This window comes from Hypomesus transpacificus, chromosome 13 (genome assembly GCF_021917145.1).
Source record: "Hypomesus transpacificus isolate Combined female chromosome 13, fHypTra1, whole genome shotgun sequence".
In the NCBI taxonomy this organism is placed as follows: domain Eukaryota; kingdom Metazoa; phylum Chordata; class Actinopteri; order Osmeriformes; family Osmeridae; genus Hypomesus; species Hypomesus transpacificus.
This window is the reverse complement of record NC_061072.1, coordinates 8,256,916-8,274,795: the sequence shown is the minus strand read 5'-3', so window position 1 is coordinate 8,274,795 and position 17,880 is coordinate 8,256,916. Positions and strand designations below refer to the sequence as shown.

Here is a 17,880-nt window from a genome sequence, read left to right as displayed (position 1 = left end):
TCCAAAACCTATGAAAACAGGATCTTCTGAAAGTAAAGAATGAATCCAGAAAATAATATTTTCTATCACAAAAGTATCTCAAAGAATACTGCATTCTTTATCCATGGAAACCAATATTTTTGCCATGGTTACTAGAACATCTATAGACAAGCATCCAACAAAACAAGGCATCATACACTGGGTAATTTTATTTCAGTTTTATTTTTCTAATCTTACTTCACTGTTTTCTTTTACCTTTTTTACAATGACTTGAAATTATAATTCCCCCATAACGATTAGGATTACATCTTTCAGGGGATCTTCAAAAAAAAATGTACAGCAGTAAACAATACTGTTATTATAATTTATACATTATCCTTCTGAATAAGAATAAACTTCAGTTTACAATTTGAGTTTTCATAATGTTCTCTTTTTTTCTTCCCATCGTGTCATTTAAATGGCAAGCCATGCACTACTCGAGTAGTGATGTGTGTGCCTTAAGCAAACTCTCTTTGGACATCGGAAGCTAGTTTGAGAGCAAAAGTTCACTAAAGACAATTCATATTTACACATTTCAGTTATTATAATCATAATTTAACAGACCGACAGCTCCCATTAGTCAGCGCTTTCCCAGGACTCCTCAAGTTAGTAGGAGGCCGTGTACAAGACAGAGGCACAGTGATGAGACTAGCAGGCCAGTATTTTCAGGGCAGAGTCCGACTCGGTCAACTGCGAGGGTAGGAATACGTTTCTGTGATGAAGATATAAAATTGAAGTGAAACAGGAGAGACTGAGAGCTGTAGGTAAATGGTCTGTTCAAAGTCAAAACATCAAGTCTTTGGTCATTTTGAAAGCAAGGGGTCAAAATGAAATTGGAATTTGTTAAAGTGCATTTTGAGAATACCATTGAACCCTGCTAGGGAATGTCTGAACTGGATTTTGGTCGAACATGACAGCCAGTAATCAGGTTTCACACTCGCTGTTTGACAGACAAACTGGGGGTGGGGGGGCTGTAAGTATCTGTTGCAGTGGCCAGATGAAAGTACAGTATAGATGTTTCAATGGTTTCCTGCTCCTAACGCACCAATGGGTGATGGGAAAACAATTGGTTGAGGTCCTGTATCTGCTGGGCCAGATGGACTGGAACATACCAGACGTGTTATATAACAGGACAGCTACACTGCTCTCCATTTGGATAAGTATTTACTCATAATGATCAAAACTGTGATATTCAAGGATGTAATAGTGTTAGTTGTTTTGGTCTGTGAGGGAGGAAATAACCAGGCCCTTGTAGAGATCACCACAACACCCACACTATCAGAGTAAGGCAGAAATGCTATGACCTTAACAGAAAAGGCAGACATTTTGAATCGATTAGACTTAATGCAGAGGCATGTCAATGCTCGTGAATTCAATTAATTAATCCAATTTGAATAAAGAAAATCATGACCTTGATTATATATTCCATACTGTAATCAAATTAATCTTCCCTCAAAGAGAATTCCCGTTAAATCCAGGAATGTGAACTTCCCTTTTCAAATCTCCACAAAAATATTGATCACAAACATCTTTAGGGCAGAAGCCAATGGAATCGTTTGCTATTTATACAAGTGTGAGTTCTGTGAGACAGTGAATAAATATCTGCATGTTGATTCAAACACGTGAGAATCTGACATGTACACGCCACATGCTCGAGCGATATACAGGCCACCCTTCACTAGAGAAAGGATACCTTCCTCAGCAGAACACAAAAACAGAAAGAAAACATCTCTTTTTTTTCCCCAGACTATAAAAATACCTAGAATCTACAGATAGAAAAAAACTTTACAATTCATTTACATCCAAGGCCGTTATCCATGGAGTGCCGTAGTGAGAAGAGCAGTGATGCAGCAAGTCTGTAGGTGAGGAAGGTGGGGGTTCTCATCCTTGTAGCACAGCTGTGTTTGATGCAGGATGCCATGCTGTTCAGGAACAAAGTGCAAGTTCGTCTTTCTGAACTTTACAGCCACTGAGGAGGTGAAAGGTCAAATCCATCCGTACATTTCCAGTTTGTCCCAGTGTGCACTATTGGAGAGATGTACTGGTCTCTGGTTTAGAGAGCGGTTCAATGAGTATGTCAGAGTTTGTCAGTTTTGATGCCAGTCCTTCATCAAAGTCCACTATTCCGTGTTATTGCTAAATCTAAAGTGTTTTTGCGATGCTCATTCAGACCAAACAAGCTGTTAAGTGAAAAGGAAGAAAGCTAACCTCTTTGAAATTCCCCTTAGACACAAGAAGTCATTGTTTTTTTATATCCAGAATTCTTGATTTGGGCCTTATCCTAAATATTTTACTTGAGTTTTGTATTTCATCTCTTGACAACTAGCCGTTTTTTTTGACAAACATGCGAGAAATGTCTTGTCTTAATAATAAAATAAAATGTTGAGTGCAAAGTACAACCCTTTTCATTACTTACTTCATACAGCATGTCAAAACATTTCTTTTTCATTGAAAGTCAGTCACTTATCCAATGAAAATGAATGATAACGTACATCTAGGATTAGCTGGCTCCTTCTTACTTTCACTCAGCAAGAGAATACTACGGCTCAGGCGAGACACCTCCAATCTATGTCTGTAGTGTCTATAAAGCACTGTTGTTAGAATGATTTACATCTATTGTACATTATGTCAGTGTTAATACCAGGTAGAACTACAATTCCCAAGTACTTTCTCCCCTCCATGTCAGTTTTGAAGTACATCTTGAGGGAGTGATTGGAATGGAAGTCTTCAGCCCACCTGAACCATAGCAACTCTGTTTCATTGCAAAAAATGGAGATGCAGCAAATAATAAACAAACCCAGTTTCATCAGAGACCAGTAAGGCTCACAAGAATGAAACAAGCATGTTTAACTCCTTCTGTACTCACCGACCAATTTTCAAAACTCAAAGCACAAACGAATCACACAAAAAAACTACTTGCATACATGAACCCTTAGGGCATCCCCTCCTCTCCTCTCCCCCTCTCTTCCCCTCCTCCTTTCCTCCCCATCTCTCCTCCTCCCCTCCCCATTTCTCCTCCTCCCCTCCCTCAGGACACACTGGGAAGAGACTCCAGGTTATATAGGTGAGACACACTGCAAACAGGACACCATTAACTAGAGGCAAGCCAGTCTCCAGTCACCTCCCAGCCAGTGCTTCATGCGGTTTAAACGCTCAAGGCGGTTCAAACACGATTCAGTCTGGTACTGGGGAACACAACCTCAACCACCGCGAGGTTGGTTAGACAACACAGCTGCTGTAAGGTAACATCAGCTGCTGTGAGTCTAAGGACTGGAAAAACTGGTCATTTGAGCTTTGGACAGATTTGGTTGGATACATTTCATATCTGAGCCAGGCCGGATTAAGAGATTTTGTATGGGGTGTAAGACTAACTCTGAAAACACACACACGTTACCTCAATCTGGTTCCTCTACCAAACTACATGGAAGTCATCAGAACCAAAACCTGTGCTGGCCAGTCAACACACACACACACACACACACACACACAAACACACAGAGGAGCACTAGCATCCGACGGACATCAAACAAAACATAGCTTATTTTAAGATTGACGCCAACAGTGATCAAAATGCTGATAAATCTTCTTTTTTAATCTTCTTTAAATCTTCTTCAAGGGTAATTGGAGTTGGATGAGTGCTTATTTTCCATCTAGTCAAATAATCTGATATATATCCTTCAGAGTTTCAGTAGCTAGTCTTTCTTCGCCTCTGCCAGAGCTGCAGTCCATAGAGCCTGTGATTCAGGTCCACAGTTGCTGTTCAAGACGGCCTCTATTTGACCTCCAAGATCGAAGGGTTGGACTCCATGATGGCCACGATGATGCGATCGATGTAGTCCTGCAGCCTGTAGTTAATCTCCTCCTGTTTGTGGATGGCCTCCATCAACTGCAAAACCATAGAGAGGAAATAGACGCGTCTTTAACCTCTGGGTCATTCCAGACCGCTAGCCTACCAGACCGGAAACTGTGTTCCATTACCCCCCCCTTTTCTAAATAAATCACACAGCATCAAAATCAAATCTGATTCCCAGTGTTCTGCTTGTGATTTTCCCCTCAAGGAAAGAGACCTGTGTGTTTGGCTGTTGACCATGTGGGTGTCAGTAGAGACCTGGTGTGTGTGTGTGAGTGTGAGTGTGAGAGAGAGAGAGAGAGAGAGAGAGAGAGAGAGAGAGAGAGGAGTCTCACCTCTCCGCGGGACACAGAGTTGATCTCAGCAGCCAGGGACTCTGAGAAGGAGGCCGTCACCAGGTTCTTGGCTCCCTGGATGCTCAGGTTGATGATCTGACCGTTCAGCTCGTCGTTCTGGTCCTTCAGGCTCCGGTTGTCCTGCCGAAGACAGAGGGTCAAAGGTCAGACACACAACCAGGACCAGGACAGCCTCAGAGACAGATTCACAGTATTCTCTTTCTAGGGGAGAGAGAGTTTACAGCACAAACCTCTGACACCAGAAAGCCTCACCAGTGTAAGTGGACAGGCCTGTATAGTTTCATAGATGTTCTGGTCAAAAACACTACATGGCAACACTTCAGAAGTGTTTTCTAAAGGAACCCTGCAGTATCTGTGTTCTCTTAAAGGAACCCTGCAGTATCTGTGTTCTCCTAAAGGAACCCTGCAGTATCTGTGCTCCTAAAGGAACCCTGCAGGGGGACCTCACTTGTTTGAGCCGTCGGACCTCCTGCTCCAGCTCAGCCTCGCGGGTCCTGCTCTGGTACTCCTGCAGGCCTGCGCTGGGTGAGCGCCCCCTCCTGGCCTCAGCCTCCAGCTTGTACAGCTGCAGGTGCTCCAGCTGCTTACGCAGGTCCTCAATCAGCTGGGGGGGGCAAAACATCACTTTACCACACAACGTGCTTGAACATTATCAAATAATACTCGCATACATCAACAACACTTTCTGTGGCGTCGCCAGCCTTGAGAGAGACCGGGTTCGCACTGGAAGAATCCTAGTACGAGCGCATGTCTGTCGTGATTTGATTGCTGGTGTAGGTGAGGCCTCGGGCCGTGACCCCGGGGTCGTGACCCCTCACCTCCTGGGTGCACTCCTTCTCCTTCTGGTTCTGGTGGCGTTCGTGGCTCAGCCTGTCGGCCATCTTCCTGCGGGAATCCAGCTCCTCGTTCAGCCTCTCCATCACGTCCTCCACCTCGTCCTGCAGCTTCCTCTTCTCCTGGGGGTGAGACAGGCAGCCGGGGGTGAGACGGGCAGCCGGGGGTGAGACAGGCAGCCGGGGGTGAGACGGGCAGCCGGGGGTGAGACGGGCAGCCGGGGGTGAGACAGGCAGTCGGAGGGGTGGACAGGGAGGGAGGAGAGAAAGGGTGGAGGAGGGATGGACGAAGGAGTAAAAGGTCGAAAATGTAAAAGGAGGGTGAGTAAAGGGGGAGAAAAGGAGGGGGATGAGGAGGAGTGTGGGGGAGGAAGGGGGAGACTCCGCTTACCTCCTCCAGCCTCTCAATGTTGGCCCGTAGACACGGAACACAGGACCTCAGCTCGCTGTTCTCCTCGTCCAGCTGTTGCAGTCTGACAGAGAGAAGGAGAGAAAGGGAGACAGGAGAACATAAACCTTCACAATCACTGATATCCTGTGTGCTATACACACACACACACTACACCCATACAGAATCAATCAACACAACAATCAGTGAGACATGCGCTTGACTTCATCTGCTGTAAGACATGCGCCACCTCTGACCACCAGGGGGCAGTGCCGATGCCTCATATTGTTGAAACGACAACAGTCAAGTACAAATCACAAACATTGCATGTACTGTAAACTAGTCAAGGAAGTACACTTTGTCCACATACATCATGCGGCTTAGCTAGCTCAACCACTTTCCTCACACGTAACATCCTGACAGACGCACACGCCCCCACGTCCCCACCCACCTGGCCTGCAGGTTCTCCAGCTCCAGGCCCCTCTCCCTCTCCAGCTTGCCCAGCGCGTCCTTGTGGCGGCGGGCCTCCTGGTGCAGCTGCTCCTCAGCACGGAGCTCCAGCTCCTTCAGCTGCTCCTCCAGGGCGTTGGTCCGGTGCACCAGCTGCAGGTTCTCCTGCCGCAGCCGAGTATGCTGCTCCCCGCTGGCCTCCGAGTCCTGCTCCAGCTCCGCCACGCGCCGCTCCAGCAACAGGACCTGAGGGGGGGGGGGGGGGGGGGGGGGGGGAGAGGAGGAGAAGGAGGGGGGGGGAGGAGGAGGAGGAGGGGGGGGGAGGAGGAGGAGGAGGGGGAGGAGGGGAGGAGGAAGAGGAGGAAGGGGGGGGGGGGAGGAGGGGGGGAGGAGGGGAGGGGGGGGGAGGAGGAAGGTGAGGGGGGGGGGGGAGAAGGAGGGGGGGAGGAGGAGGAGGAGGGAGGAGGAAGGTGAGGGGGGGGAGGAGAAGGAGGAGGAGGAGGGAGGGGGGGGGGAGGAGGGGAGGAGGAAGAGGAGGAGGGGGGGAGGAGGTTGTTACATTAACATGTATTTATTTTTACGAGTGTTCATTTCATTCTCAGTGAGTTTTCCTTGGGAGTTTTTTTCCCCTTGGTCTTCCTTGAACCATACAGTTATGGTAACGATTCAGTAACAGGAGGGGCAGGGACTGTCATAATCGCTCACCTTGTCTGTAATGTCACTGTCAGCCAGATCCAGTATGTCTCTGGACAGCTCTCCCATGCTGTCCAGCGTCATGGAGCTGTTGTGGAGCAAGTGTCTAATCCAACACACACACACACACACACACTGGTTACCACTCCACCCTACAGCTAACACTTCACACTTCCTCAAACAGATGACCTCTCACACACAGCAACTCATTCAGTACTCATTTTCATAAAGACAAGACATTTTTGCTGTCATCCAACCCTCTTCCCCTCCCACGCTTCCCTGAGAGACCCCCCCCCCCCCCCTCCCCCTCCCTCCCTCCAGATGACCTGAACCCACCAGGACTCAGACTCACCTCGCTACTTTCTTGCTGGACAGCCTCTTCCCCGTGCTGTATGGAGAACAGAACAACAGGAAACCAGTCAGGAAAAGGGAAAGGATGGAGGGAAGAGACGCTATCTCTGGACATTCCACCCCCCTCGCTGCCAGGCCGCTGACTGACTAATAGCCTGGTAGTGAGAGGGGCAGAGAGGACTAGACAGCCAGCTCTTTCTGGTAAATATTGTAGTAGCACAGAAGAGAGCACAATATAATTATTTACTATACTATGTTTAAACACTTACGACACAAACCACACGGCCACACACACACACTCATGAACACGGCAACAAGCTACACATCCAACACAGAATTAGGCGTGCAATCACGTGTATCTAAAAGGTTTGTTTTGCCACGAGCGCTTATTCGCCTTTATATCTTACATCTTGTCTTAACTCAACGATGGAGAACTAACTGGAGAATGAAGGCCATTACACAAGCCCTCGCACACAGCAATTCACACCACTTACAACACCTGGAAATGTAATTATAGGGTTACATAGAACATATTTGACATTCGTTTTTACTTTCACTCTCTGTAAGGTTCACATTCTATCCTTGAGCATGACACTGAGACATGCGAGATGAAGTATGTATGTAGGTATGCATGAACACTCAGCCCCTTGATACATGCAGATACAAGCCATGGAAACTCAGAGCAAACCTTCTGTTGGTCGTTCAGGACCAACAGCTACAGCCAAGCACAATGGTTTTGTCAAACTCCCCGTGCTAAAACTACAACGTGACCTGATATCACTACACACACACACACTTGTAGAAGCCTGAGCTTGAGAAGGTGTCCCAACACCAAGCCAAACACTGCAAGTCACACACAGATGTGCATGGGGAGGTGGAGGGTGAGGTGGAGGGGGAGAGGGAGGTGGAGGGGGAGGTGGAGGGTGAGGTGGAGGGGGAGAGGGAGGGTGAGGTGGAGGGTGAGGTGGAGAGGGAGAGGGAGGTGGAGGGTGAGGTGGAGGGTGAGGTGGAGGGGGAGAGGGAGGGTGAGGTGGAGGGTGAGGTGGAGGGGGAGAGGGAGGTGGAGGGTGAGGTGGAGGGTGAGGTGGAGGGGGAGAGGGAGGGTGAGGTGGAGGGGGAGAGGGAGGTGGAGGGTGAGGTGGAGGGGGAGAGGGAGGTGGAGGGTGAGGTGGAGGGTGAGGTGGAGGGGGAGAGGGAGGGTGAGGTGGAGGGTGAGGTGGAGAGGGAGAGGGAGGTGGAGGGTGAGGTGGAGGGTGAGGTGGAGGGGGAGAGGGAGTATCGGAGATGTGTGAGACTTGGTCAACAAATGCACACCATCAACCACACTCATGTCAACAGAACACACACGGTAAACACAAGGTTTGTGCATGTGCGCATGTTACCAGCTGCATCTACAAGGCACTGCAGTCAGAACACACACACACACACACACACACACACACACACGGGGACAGGGGGTGGTGGTGGGGGGGGGGTGTTACCTATTCATCTCTAGGAAATTGAGACGAGTGGAGATGTCCTCCAGACGACTGATTTGTTTGTGACACTGGCTACAGAAAAAGTCCAGCACCTCCTCTCTGAGGAAGCTCTGAAAGCTGGCAGGGAGAGAGGGGGCGCTGAGGAGGAGGAGGGGGCGGGGAGGAAGAGAGGAGAGAAGGAGTGAATGACGGAAGGGGAAAAAAAGTGAGGGGTGATCAAGGTGCGGTGTGGAACAAGCTTTAGGGATTGTAGAAGAGTGAACGAGGTCGAGAAGCAACACGTGTGTCAGGCAGGAGAGGAAGAGGGAAAGGGCCTAGGTGAGACAGAAAGGTCCAGGCAGTGAACGTTGAGCCAAGTCTATTCTGATTGGTCGGAGAGAGCTGAAACGGGTCACATGACTGTGTGGCTTTACAGAACACAACGCTCAGCTCACGTAGAGTTAGTGCTCACCTACATTGTCAAAGTGTTGGGGGTCAGATGGCTGAGCGGTTAGGGAGTCGGGCTGTTAATCAGAAGGTTGTTGGTTTAATTCCCGGCCGTGCCAAATGACGTTATATCCTTGGGCAAGTCACTTCACCCTACTTGCCTCAGGGAAATGTCCCTGTACTTACTGTAAGTCGCTCTGGATAAGAGCGTCTGCTAAATGACTAAATGTAACAAAACTATCAGTGTAGGAAGCTAGTGCCCCAGGAGGTGGGCTGCAGGCTGCAGGCTGCAGGCTGCAGGCTGCTTAACGGGGGCTGTGTGGGCAGCTGCAGCGGCCTTCTCCTGACATCACATCCTGGCTGGTTAATCATTCAGAGAGCTTGTCTGCTCCTCGTTACGCAACACGCTGCCCTGCTTCCTGTGGGCGTAAGCAGGAATGGCGTGTCACGCGGTGTTTTGTTTGTGTGTGTACTGGGTGGAGGAGAGTGTGTGTGTGTGTGTGTGTGTGGGTCACACTGTAGTCACTGCCACCTAAGAATCATCGCTGCATCAGGTAATTTTTGCAGGCCAGCATGAAGGACTCTAAGCATTAGGTAACATCCGCAGCGGTGTGTGTGTGTGTGTGTACTGTAGAACAGTGTGAATCTGTATTCAGAACATGATGTGGGTGGCAGCAGTTTAAGCTCCCTCACAGGGCACAGTGGTTCAGAGACACACTGGTGTGTGTGTGTGTGTGTGTACCTGCTTAAAAAGCTAGACCGAGCAGTTATCCACTATTCACTAAAGGGTCTGGCCCACATAGGTGCACTGCACTAAGAACCTTCAGAAAAAGACACACTAGAGAACGAGGCAAGACCATGACACATTTGCAGAACCACGCAGATTCCACTAGTACCGCACTGCCTGCTTCCGCTCGCCAAAGGAGAACGTTTGTGGTGCTCTCGGGCTTTTGAGGTTGAATGACGAGGCAAAAAAATACAAAATAGGCTTCTGTGTATCGCTAACTATAAACAAACCAGGAAAGCCTAATCCAGTTAGGCAGCTTATTTCCATATTGTAAATAGAGCTGAGAACGCTAGGTAGTTAGCATCACTAAGAGCTTCTTGGCAGGAAAGATGGGAAAACGTACATCACCCAAAAAGGGATTAGGAGCGATCCGGCTTTCGGAGGTTCTGATGAAAGCAGAGAGCAGTAGCAGAGGTGTGGTGGGGGGAGAGGGCTGCTGTGCGGGGCGTTCCCAGGCTAACGAAAGGCCAGTGAGAGGAGGGACAGGGTTTCAGGTGGAACCTTGGAATTGTAACTTGCTAACTACATGCTCTTATGGTTTTTCCCTTTCTTTGGCACTTATTTTTTGGTTGTTCACAATGTGTGCTTGTTTTGGCTACCCGCAATGCTTTGGGGCTATCTTGTTAATCAGTGAAATATGCACTTTGTAAAGCTCTCTCTTGGAAGTCGCTTTGGATAAAAGCGTCTGCTAAATGAATAAATGTAAATCTGCATATGGTCAGAGCTCCTCAGATCCAATCTCAGATCCGCTTCAAACACGCGTGTCCTCTTCCCTCGAAACTATCTCAATCTCACCGACATGGTTTTGTTTTGATTAAAGGAGGCCTGGATTAGTGCAAGCATACTGTATGCCGTACGTCCACGCAGCCTCACCAGGTCACTCAAATGGAGCATCTGTTTCAAAACCCTCTCTGTGTATTATAAAGGTGTGTCAGAGGGGGCCAGACAAGTGAGTGAGGAAGAAGGGTTGCCACTGGAAACTGATCTTTGGCCTTGTTCTGTTCATCTCAACCCTCAGGAGAAGCTGGCAGGAGGAAATGGAAAGGTGACTCCACTCTCTTATCAATGTGTGACCTCCGACCTCTCCCAACACAGCTGGGGGGAGGGTTTGGGGGAGAGAGAGAGAGACAGAGAGAGAGAGGGTACAGGGGGTACAGAGAGACACAGAGAGAGACACAGACACAGACACAGAGAGAGAGAGAGAGAGAGAGAGAGAGACAGAGACAGAGACAGAGACAGAGACAGAGACAGAGACAGAGACAGAGACAGAGACAGAGACAGAGACAGAGACAGAGACAGAGAGAGAGAGAGAGAGGGTAGGCTGGAAGACTGCGGCACAGAAAGTGGCTGACAACAATGTCACCATTTCCAGACACTATCTCCCACATTCTATCAAGTGGAACTACTCTAAAAAGCACCAGTTAAAGAGAAGTGTGTTTTTTGTTACGTGTAGCAGAACCTAGAACAAAACATACTGTTAGAACTGAAGGCACTTGCAACTAAATGTCCTTGAAGAGGTCATTTCTTTACTGACTGTACATGTCAACACTTTCTTTCACGGTACAGATATGAACCCTGAAACGGACTGGTCTGCGGTGGATCTGGTAGCCCCGTACCTGGGAGACAGGAGCAGGGAGGAGCAATCCACCTGGTCGGGGGTCTGGAGGAGAGAGGGCACCCCCTCACCCTCACCCTCGCTCCCCTCGTTGGTCTCCAGCAGCTCCGAGGTGTTGCTCTCCCCAAAATCCTCAAAGTGCTCTTCTTCTCCACCAATCACCGTCACCAGGGAGTGGTCATGGAGCTCAGAGTTCAAGGAGAACCTGGGGGTGAGGATGAGAGAAGGAGGGAGGGAGAAAAACAGAGAGAGAGAGAGGCCCAGAGAGAAGGAGGGAGACAAACAGAGAAAAACAGTGAGCTCAAATTTGTGTACACTGCCGGCCTTCACCTGCATCACCGGCTGAAAACAGCACCATGGTTATGTCTGGAATCTATTTTCCTACCTAGCCTCCATCTGTTTATCACTGGGCTATTAATACAGATCTGTGTCCTTACAGTTCCCAACATACCACAGCAGAGGCCTTAGCCAACAAGCAGCATCTCTATTCTAAACAGTTTTCAGACGGTGCAGGTATTTCAGGCTCCCTGTGAGCTCTGACAAACTCCATATTAAGATGGCACACTGTCGGTGTCGAATTAAAAAGCCTCAAAATAACTCAATCCTGAAAAGAGCATTTGGACCGGAGAGATTAAAGGGTCAGGAAACTGGAAAATCTGGATGAGTTGTTTTTTTCTTCTTTATTTTTATCAGTTTGTCTTAAAGGGGTAATCTGTTAATTCACATTAATCCCCAGAGTCTGCTTGGCAGAAACAAAACGTCTGCTTCAGAATCCTAATGCCTGTGATGACAGCACTGAACGCATGTCAGGGGGGGGGGGGGGGGGGGCTTCATCTAGGCTAGGCTTCAGGAAGTGGCTTTAACTAAGGACAGAGACACACCGACGGTTGTCGAGTTTAAAATTAGCCGGCGGCTAACTTTCACAAATAGATACAGAGCCATCGCTAGGCAGGTTAAGACACCAGGCTAGACACGTTTAGCTTATCTGTGGTTTTATTTTAACAGGGTCGTGGAAGTTGAGTAAATATGCGAGGGCTAACACTTACTCCTGTCCCTAGAGAGCGGTAGGGCAGATAGTCCTTCCTGTTAGCCGACAGGATGAGTGATAGCTCTGTGGTGCTTACACAGGACATCCGCCTCAGGGTCATCACCATACAATGGCATGGCCTTTCTCTAGCGTTGATGACACCAGAGGCCATAAACATGAACCCTTTCCATCCCACCCAGACGGTCAGCTGTCCCTCACTCAGCAGAATCGTCACCTGGTGCACTCGTCACCTCCTCCAATACGACACAATCAACTCTGAGTCACGTTCACAAACAGCCACGTCGAAGGTGAGGGGAAACGACGAGGGGAATTTCAGAGTGGATCCTACCCCTTCAGATCCACTCCACCACCCCATGTCACTTACCCCCTCCTGAGGCCCACACTCAGGTCCCCCACGCGGAGGGCGGGGGAGGACAGAGAGCGCATCTTGGAACGCCGCCCGCCGCCCTGGCACGAAAGCCTGGGAGCAACTGGAGACAGAACCCCAGACAACCAGAGAGGAATCCTGAAGTCTCGCTGGACAGGCCCACTCCAGACACACGCCGTGCCCCAACCAGGAGACAGCAGCAACCGTTTGTCAGTTGGTCCCTGGTCGGTAAAAGTCCCTCCAAAAAACCGTCCTCTCAAACCGTCAGTCTACGCGGCTGTTCCTCACAAGTCACCCGTGTCTCGCTGTTGCCATGACTGCAGTTGGGCAGGCTTGCGGCTGGCTGTGAGGGGGAGTGTCTGGCTGTGAGGGGCTGAGGGTTAATCAGATTTAGGGCTCAGCAGGGCCAACAGGCCAGTGTGCTGACCCGCCCAGGCCGATACCATGTAGGGGTGATGGGCTGGGCTGGGACCAGGGAGGGGGGGGGGGGAGGGTTGTGGAGGGTGGTTAATCCTGTTACAAATCCTAATCCCCTTTATGGGCGAATGCACTCATACATGTAACGTCTGTCTCCTCATGGATGAGATGCTAGCTAAGGCTACACTAGCTAAGGCTACACTAGCTAAGGCTACACTAGCTAAGGCTACACTAGGCCAGATAAAGATGTGTTGCGAAACCAAAGCGTGAAAGCTCTTGTGTTTCGTTCCTGACAATATAGAGTCACAATGTGGACAGGAAATGAGTATCAGGTTTTTTTCCCCCCCAACAACATTTAACCGGCAGGTCTTATTGTGCCTTCACACAAAGTGCAGCTAAACCCTGTCATGGGACCTTTCCAATGACAAAGAAAACGTCCTAATCCAGGAGAAAAACTTCAATTGATAATGTGAACTCCCCTTCAAAAAGTCAATATTACATTAAATGGCTATAAGGTGTGTATTGACAAAGGGAATCTACATGGTGTGTTAGGTGATTCACCCGCAGTAAAGCTGTGCTTTATTGCTACTTGTTCAGAGGAACTATAGTTTTGCAGATGACTGGTGAGGATCAGAACAGAAATGTTTGAGAATACAGAATTGTTTCTCTACCGAAACTGAGGTATTAAATCAAAATATAATTCCATTCAGTATTGAAGCAGACCTTCATCTGTCCCCAGAGGAGGAATAGGTTGTGCATCAGTAAGAACAATGATACAGAACATATAAAAAACACCACATGCCATTTTGTGGCAAGGCTGAGCCACAGGGAGGTCAGAACAAAGTATGCTGCGTTTCTGGGAAGTTCAGCAACTGACGACCTTCCAATTTCCTGTCAAATGTACCAACACAAAAAAAGCAGGACTGCTGAAACAGGGGAATGTAGACGTGTGCATGAGGGGCAGCCGTTTGGCTAACCTCAGCATGAAGGAAAGAGGGGAGCTGGGAGGAGGGGAGGGGGGGGGGGGGGGGGGTCGGGCAGAGAGACCCTCACAAAAAAAAAGACAAAAAGAGCTAACTCCACACTTCCTTGAATTCAGGGCCCAGCTGAGGAAGGGAAACACACACATATCCCTGTCAGCCGGAGCCCTAAGAGCCGTCATGAAGCCCAGGACCCAGGTCAGACAGTCAGCTAGATAACACCTCACCCCCCCCCTACACTTCCCCTCCTCGTGCCTGGCTGGAGCACTAGCCCACAGGCACACGCAAGACACACACCTCGCCCCTGTTATCGGCCCTGTATTCAATTGACTCGAAAATATTAAACCGCATGCAAGTCGTCGTCCAGCATGGTGCCACAATACTTGAATCCCTGAGACAGCTTATAATGCCATGCACCAGGAACGCCTGATAGCACCCTAGACCTCCTATATGTCCCATGTGTACACCCCACACTAATGAGTGATTTAGGACTTGCAATGTTCACGGAGTGAGAAAGGACATGACAGAGTCGGAGTCTGTCACCCTGCACCTGCTGTGCTCCTACCAGGTGGCCGCTTCTAATCTCTCCTGGGAGGAGGAGGGCGAGGAGGGGGGGAGGAAGACACAGGCCAAAACCCACAGCTAATCATCTTTGCCCTTCTTCATCAGGTTACCCTACCACCCCCACCCCCACCCAAACAAATCCTTAAACAAAGAGCACAAATTAAGCTAAATTGGGGTTTAAAAGTGGCGATGATGAGAAATATACATTGGCAATAGGCTTGGTACGACAGGACTGATTATGTCCAATAGGATATATGAACTTACTGTGATTATTGCTGTCATAAACCCAGATTTAATGAGCAGATATCCAAAGTTTTGAGTTAAGTTCCAATGAGCAGTGGTAGAAGCAGGGAACTGACTGCTGCTTGGACCTACTACTGATTTGTGTCTGGATTCCTCAAGGTCTCAGGCTGGAACATTGTGTCTGAGGGGGTTTCTGATTTGTCAACTCTATCGCTGTACAACTGAAGGGAAAAAAAGTGTCTAAACAGTGAAAACTTTTCTCTGCCTCCATTATCTTAACTTTTTTTGTTGTTGTCTTAGTCAGTATTATTTTATGACAGCCCTAAAAAGCCATTTAAAAAATCTGGGATAACCACTTAATCAACTGAATCCTTGCTCACAATAAGCACCATCTATATGCTTTACTCTTCAAATCACAAAGCTCTCCTGGCGTTAGTTCTAAATGATCCGTTAGCCTTACATTCTTCCTCTCGGTTTCCTTATTTTACCTTGTTTTCAAAGCCAGAAACAGATGGGTAAGTGAAAAAGCTCTATAACTTCTTAGAAAGCCACCAGGCTGTGTGCGTGCAGGGAGTCTGAAAGCGCGAGGTTACATGAGAAAACAAACCTAAGAGCACCTTCAGTTAGATTGGCACAGTTGTGCTGTATCTGTGAACAGAGCACTTACAGAGCTAGGCCAGTGTACCTCTGGTGGCTCTTCCAGCCTCTCTTTAATCTCTATGTCTGGTGACCCACATAGACTGCATGTAGTCCAGTGCCAAGAAAGAGCCTGAAGGGCTGTTGCACGACAGTACCCAGGGGTTTGACCTGCAGCGGCTCAATGGATCACAAGGACTCCTTCCATCCATGCAGGGCCTGACTTTAACTGGTATGATGGAAGCTCTGGACTGCCGGCCAATCAGCTCAGACGATCCCTCAATTTGTTTCTCTAGCAGACGCTGCCCCACAGCTGTAGTTGTGCTTCGCTTAACAGTTTAAGGTTCTTCCATTTTTTTTCCTCCTCTAGTGAGTTTTTCTGGGAGTTTTTCCTTCCTCAGGAGTCTTCCCTGAGGGTTTAGGTTTGGTTGAGGGGCAGTTCTATGTGCGTATGTGAAGCCCTCTGTGACATGCTTGCGTGTAAAAAGGGCTATACAAATACATTTTGATTTGTTTCTAAACAGTTCATGCAGAGTTCAACTTTAAGATACAGGTGCTAACCGTAACCCTTACCCTAACCCATTTAACTACAGACAAGGGGTATGGCCTAGGGGCCCGTAGCTGTGGTTCTAAGTTCTCTGGTTCTAGGTCTGGGAGAGGGGGTTGGGGGGTGAGGGTTCCCTCTGACTGACCTGTTGCTGCCGTCGTCCTGGTCGTGCAGCGCCGCCTCGATCCCGCTGTCCGTCTCCACGTCCTCGTGCATCTCCGGGGCGACCAGGGCACCAGTGTCCTCATCGGTGAACGTCTCACACTCGCTGTAGGTGCTCTCTGAGCCCAGGTAGGCGCTGTCCGTCACTTCGTTCTGCTGTGGAGGGGGGGGGGGGGGGGGGGGGGGGGGGTTTGGACGGTTTAACAACGCTCTTGTAGACTTGGCCACCTGTGACATACTATTACAGCATGTAGCTCTGATCATGGATCATTGATACAGTAATGTACGGCCTTGTTTTGGCAACTACCACCACATTTTATGGATTCAAGATGGCAAGAGGTAAAAGTAAGTTATTGGAACTTCCACTGTCTTTACCGGTTTGGCCCCCAAAACACAACATGGCGGTGAGGAAAATAAAACAAGTGGTTAATCAGACACCTGCACGGCGATACGAGGTGGGGGGGGGGCGGAGGAGAGGATTTCAAGGACGAGACACGTAGTTAGTCGTGTCTTTGTTTTGACCGCACCGGTTGAAGTATTCAGTGGACTTATTAACAACTAACTAAAAAATAGAGGCTTGGAGCTATGTGTCAAGTCTTTACAGTTGAGAAAGCCTGTCTAACTAATGTTTACCTACACAGAAGATTTACACTGCCTTTTGTCCTAGCCTAGTATTGCTGACAGGGATGATTTAAGACTCTACAAGACACTCATTTACTCCAGAGTAGATATGGGAACAAAAATATACAAGATGTTATGCTATTATACATAAAGAGGCAGCCAACAATGAATAAAGAACTTTGTTCCATTACATGAAAATTGGCTGTACAGGTATTCATCTACTGACATCAAGCTGTGAAAGTGGAAAAGAGCAGAGGGGCAACATGCATGGCTCAAAATGGCAATTAGAGAAAAGTCTAAACAAAATCCTACAGCTTAAACACGTTTCAGGCCCAATCTGTTATGAGTTTCAGATCGCTGTGCCAAGCAAAACGGGCTGTGCCGTCAACACCTCGAGTCAAGAAGCGCACACACAGACCAGTGCCTCCACACACACACACACAAACACAAGTTCCTCCATACGGATGCTTGCTTTTCCAACACAAAGTCACAGTTTAGACGTACTGTACAAAAAAGATGACTGCACACCATTATTGGACTTTAACAACCACAACATCACTAGCCAATAAACTGTTCACAAAGCCTTGTCAGTCAAGTCAAGTCAAGCGTACATCTGGTGAGTGAACCGTATCCTACCTGTCTGTCTGGAGCTCCAGCAGGCACAGGGCCCAGAGGGCTCGCCATCATGCCCAAAACCATGCTATCTGCCTGGGTCGAACAGGCAGGAAGACTGGCCTGTCAGGAGACCTCTCCTAATCCGCCTTGTGGAGCTTCCTCCTTTTGGCTCTCAGGGAAAGAGAGAGTCATAAACAGGGGGACGTGTAACACCTCGTCCAGCACCAGAGGGGCGGAGACAGAGGGAGGGAGAGTCCAAAGGACAGAGAACGGGACCGCCTGCTATGCTGCCAACCCCCCACTTACCTCCCCTCAGCACCCCCAAGTCCCCTCCCCTCACTGAATCGTGATCAAAAAATATATACTTATATCTATAGATCACGAGATGTCTATTTCCCTTTGATCTCTTTCCTGCTGGTGTAAAACCAAGCTGAC

General features: G+C 48.7%; 1 protein-coding gene across 6 annotated transcripts in view; it reads right to left on the bottom strand.

The window, feature by feature from the left end:
• Window positions 1–192: 192 nt before the first annotated feature.
• The window catches only part of rab11fip3 (RAB11 family interacting protein 3 (class II)), a 32,070-nt gene continuing 14,382 nt past the window's right edge, over window positions 193–17,880 (bottom strand). For 2 of the 6 annotated variants that reach the window (XM_047031940.1, XM_047031945.1), the window contains 10 exons: window positions 16,193–16,365; window positions 11,247–11,450; window positions 6,941–6,976; window positions 6,601–6,694; window positions 5,897–6,141; window positions 5,449–5,530; window positions 5,043–5,180; window positions 4,673–4,828; window positions 4,204–4,344; window positions 193–3,904 (listed from right to left, as the gene is read on the bottom strand). In XM_047031940.1, the coding sequence (XP_046887896.1) occupies window positions 3,791–3,904; window positions 4,204–4,344; window positions 4,673–4,828; window positions 5,043–5,180; window positions 5,449–5,530; window positions 5,897–6,141; window positions 6,601–6,694; window positions 6,941–6,976; window positions 11,247–11,450; window positions 16,193–16,365 (1,383 nt within the window). In that variant the 3' untranslated portion in view covers window positions 193–3,790. Of the gene's footprint in view, window positions 3,905–4,203; window positions 4,345–4,672; window positions 4,829–5,042; window positions 5,181–5,448; window positions 5,531–5,896; window positions 6,142–6,600; window positions 6,695–6,940; window positions 6,977–11,246; window positions 11,451–16,192; window positions 16,366–17,466; window positions 17,725–17,880 lie in introns of those variants that run through there. The other 4 variants (XM_047031941.1, XM_047031946.1, XM_047031942.1 and 1 more) reach the window with 3 other exon arrangements.